The sequence below is a fragment of the Octopus bimaculoides genome, chromosome 17, assembly GCF_001194135.2.
Source record: "Octopus bimaculoides isolate UCB-OBI-ISO-001 chromosome 17, ASM119413v2, whole genome shotgun sequence".
Classification (NCBI taxonomy): Eukaryota; Metazoa; Mollusca; class Cephalopoda; order Octopoda; family Octopodidae; genus Octopus; species Octopus bimaculoides.
The window spans coordinates 48,563,736-48,567,686 of record NC_068997.1 but is presented as its reverse complement, the minus strand read 5'-3'; the positions used below and the strand labels follow the sequence as shown (position 1 = coordinate 48,567,686).

The 3,951-nt window shown below is 40.0% G+C and overlaps 1 protein-coding gene across 1 annotated transcript in view; it reads right to left on the bottom strand.

Annotated features, from left to right (window-relative positions):
* Positions 1-3,951, bottom strand: part of LOC106871446 (synaptotagmin-15) — a 264,254-nt gene that overhangs the window by 98,229 nt on the left and 162,074 nt on the right. Inside the window, exon 3 of the mRNA XM_052973905.1 lies at positions 3,693-3,841. Coding sequence (XP_052829865.1) covers positions 3,693-3,841 — 149 coding nt within the window. The remainder of the gene's footprint in view (positions 1-3,692; positions 3,842-3,951) is intronic.

The window sequence follows — 3,951 nt, the reverse complement described above, 5'->3', positions numbered from 1 at the left end:
TTTTCTACTACAGGCAAAAGGCCAACAATTTTCTGGGCGGGGTAAATCGATCACTCCGACCCCAGTGCTTAACTGGTAGTTATTTTATCGATCTCGAGAGGATGGAAGGCAAAATCGATCTCAGAAGGCAAAGTCGATCACAGAAAAATCTGACATTGTTTGGTTTTAGAGTTTAATATTTCTTGTAATCTAAGGCGATAAGCTGGCAGAATCGTAACGCACCGAAAAAAGAAATGCTTAGCGGCATTGCTTCCGACTCTTACGTTCTGAGTTCAAATACTGCCGAGGTCGACTTTACCTTTCATCCTTTCCGGTTCGATAAACTGAGTACCAGTTGACGAAACTGATCAAATAACAGAAAAATCTGATTTTGCTTGATTTTAGAGTTCAATATTTGTAGCATGTAAAAGCTGGCAGAATCGTTACCGTTCCAGAAAAAGAAAATGCTTAGCGGCATTTCTTCCGACGTTTTGATTTCAAATTCCGCCGGGGACTCGATTTTAACTTTCATTCTTTCGAGGGGTCGATAAATGAGTACCAGATGAACACTGCGGTTGTTCTAATAGACGTAATTCCTCGCTCGAAATTCCTGGCCTTGTGCCAAAATTTGAAATCGATATTTTTAGTGTGTCGACCAGCCGTATAGAGTGTCTCATTAGTTTCAGAATATATAATTTCCAATGGCTGTAACATGTGCCAAGTAAATGATTATTATATTTCAATTTGTGACAAGTGCTGAAGGGTTCTAATTTAGGCACGCTGCCAGCAATTTTCAAGAAAGATACTCGGTCAATTGCATCATCTCCGGTTCTTGATTGGTATTTTATGTTATCGATCCAAAATGGCCGAATGTCGAGGTTAACCACGACAGAATTTGAAACTAGAACGTTAAGTGCCGGAAGATAAATCGCAAGATATTTTATCCGACGCTCTAACAATTATAGCAATCCACCGTCCTGTGACATGTAGTACTACATGATAGCTTAGGTCCAACATGTGGCATACATGAGTGGCGGTTTAGATCCAATATGTAGTATGCATTACAAGTAATGGCTTAGGCCCAACATGTGGCATAATAATACGTGATGGTTTACGTCCAACATACGGCATACATTCATACTTGATGGTTAACGTCCAACATGTGTCAAACATAATAGTGATGTTTTAGGTCCAACATGTGGATACATTATACGTGATAGCTTAGGTCCAACATGAGGCATACAAAAATAGGGAATGGTTTAGGCACAACATATAGCATACATAATACGTGATGGTTTATGTCCAACATGTGGCATAACTTATTACGTGATGGTTTACATCCAGCATGTAGCATACTTAATACGTGATGCTTTAAGTTCAACATGTGGCATACATAATACGTGATGGTTTAGGTTCAATATGTGGCATACATAATACGTGATGGTTTAGGTCCGACATGTGGCATGCATAATACGTGATGGTTTAGATCCAACATTTGGCATCCGTTAATACGTGGTGGTTTAGGTCCAACCTGCGGTGTGTCTTAGGTTCAAACATGTGGCATGCGCCAATAGGTGATTGTTTAACTCCAACATGTGACATGTCATAATAGGTAATGGGTGAGAGATAATAATTTAGGTTCAATCACTTCTGTCAAAATCAATAATTTTCATGTCCTCGATAGCTGAGATTTGCCGATTCATGTAATATTGACCATTCAATGAGCAACTACTGCTCCTCAAATTTGTAGATAAAAAATCGTTTTATATACATTTTCCCCCACCAGAGTAACATCATCATCATCATCATCATCATCATCTTCCTCTTCTTCATCATAATCATCATTGATATTTTTACTATTATTATTATTGTTAGTAGTAGTAGTATTCACATACACACACACACACACACATATAATTCAAATTCAGTCTCTCAAATCCACTCACCAGGCTCTGGTCGACCCGACGCTATAGCAGAAGACATTTACCCAAGGTGCTACGCAGTGGGATTGAACCAAGAACCACGTGACTGGTAGTAATCAAGCTTTTTAGCACCCAGGCAGGCCTATGTATATGTATAGGCACAAATAAATATATTTACAGTATATATGAATATATCTTGTCTCCGTATTCTTTCTGTTGAAGAGCGTAGCTCGAAACGTCAAAGACTTTCCGTATTCCCGAGCGTCATACTAATATATACTTTTGTTATTTACATCACCTGTCCTCGTCTGTTGTTATTTTTTGTATATTCTCCCATATATATATATATATATATATATATATATATATATATACATATATACACCAGTTAAAAAGAGGCACAGACAAGCAGACAGTCAGAGAGACAAACAAGTAGACAGTTGGTCAGGCAGACAGACGGAAAAGTAGGCAAAGCAAGATCGTATAGAGGTATTCCACAATTGGTAACTGACTACATTAAAGGGAAAGTGAAAGTAGGAAACTTTCACTTTAAGAAAGTGAAACTAGGAAACACGTGGTAGCTAGTAATGTCTGATTAGAGAAATGAGTTGTTTGAGAGTCACTAGAGACAGAAATAGAGTTTGCTGCACTGAAGGTGAGAAAGGGTGAGAGTGAACAACTGAAACTACCCCTCCTAACGCCCTTGCACACACACACACACACACACACACACACTTCTATACACACTAGACAGACGGGGCGGGAGGATGGTGCTATCCACACGAGATCATTTTTAGAGGCCCACCACAGGTTTGTAAACGTTGGTCACGTGAGATTTCAAAAGAAAGATTTATTTATAGATGCTGGTCACGTGAGATTGGAGCGCCTTCCACTGGAATTTAATGGAGATTGACCACATGGTTTTTTTGAGAAGCCGGTCACATGAGTTGCCAGAGTTGTTCCCTTGATTTTATCGTTTCTGATTACATTTACTGTTGGTATTGATGTAGGTGGTGGTGATGGTGGTGTTGGTGGTGGTGGTGGTGGCGGTGGTGGTGGCGCTGGTGGTAGCGGTGGTGGTGGCGGTGGTGGTAGTGGTGGTGTGTGAGGTGAAAGCTTGTGTTTACACCCCGTTTCACCCACAACTTTATTTTAGTCTGGGTCGAAGATATAATCAAAGGCAGGGACCAACTGATCCCGTTTCTCCACCCCCCAACACACACACACACACACACACACACACACACACACAGTGTATATAGAAATTATAGCAAACACCTCGCTCCTTTTTCTGTTTTCAGTTTTCTTTTTCTTTCTTGTTTTGTTTTCGAGCATAGTGTATCGAGAAATGCATTATTCAAAGAGTCCTTCATAAAAAAGAAAAGAAGAGAAAAAAGAAACGGGAGGGAATCATAGGAGAGAGATTTGGCTACTGTTTCTAACAGGTCAGTATACGGCCCTAAGAGTTCCGTATAAGATATTTTTTTATAAACTTAATATGTAATAAATTCTACAATACACAAAGTAGTTTAACAAATTGTTTAATATAACTTCTAATTATATTTAATTATAAAATTATAAGACTTTTTTAAACATCGACTGGTTATGAGAATCCATTTGAGTAAAATGAAACTGAAAAGGATCATTAGGTAAAAAATGTTGAGAAGCACTGGCGACTCGATACGGTTGGGAGATCATATAAGATCGTTAATCGAGCAACAGAGAAAAGTTTTTAGCACCAGACAACATTAAACAAAAGCAAGTAGGAGTAGAAATAACGTTAGTACTTACCAGGTATCTCCACCGAGGGACGTTTCAACGCCGGAGACGAAGGCTCGGATCCGTAGCCAGCTGGGTGCTCCTCTCCGAGCGATCTGCTCGATCGACGCGACACCTGGGGGGTGCCATGTGGGGGTACGGTGAACGGGATCTGTTTGGTGCTGAGGGGGAGTAAGAACAGAGACGTGTTACGTTTGATCATTTGGGTGGCTCGGATAAAATAAGGGTGGGGGGTCGGGGTGTAGAGTTGGGATTTTGGTACCTGGGTGTT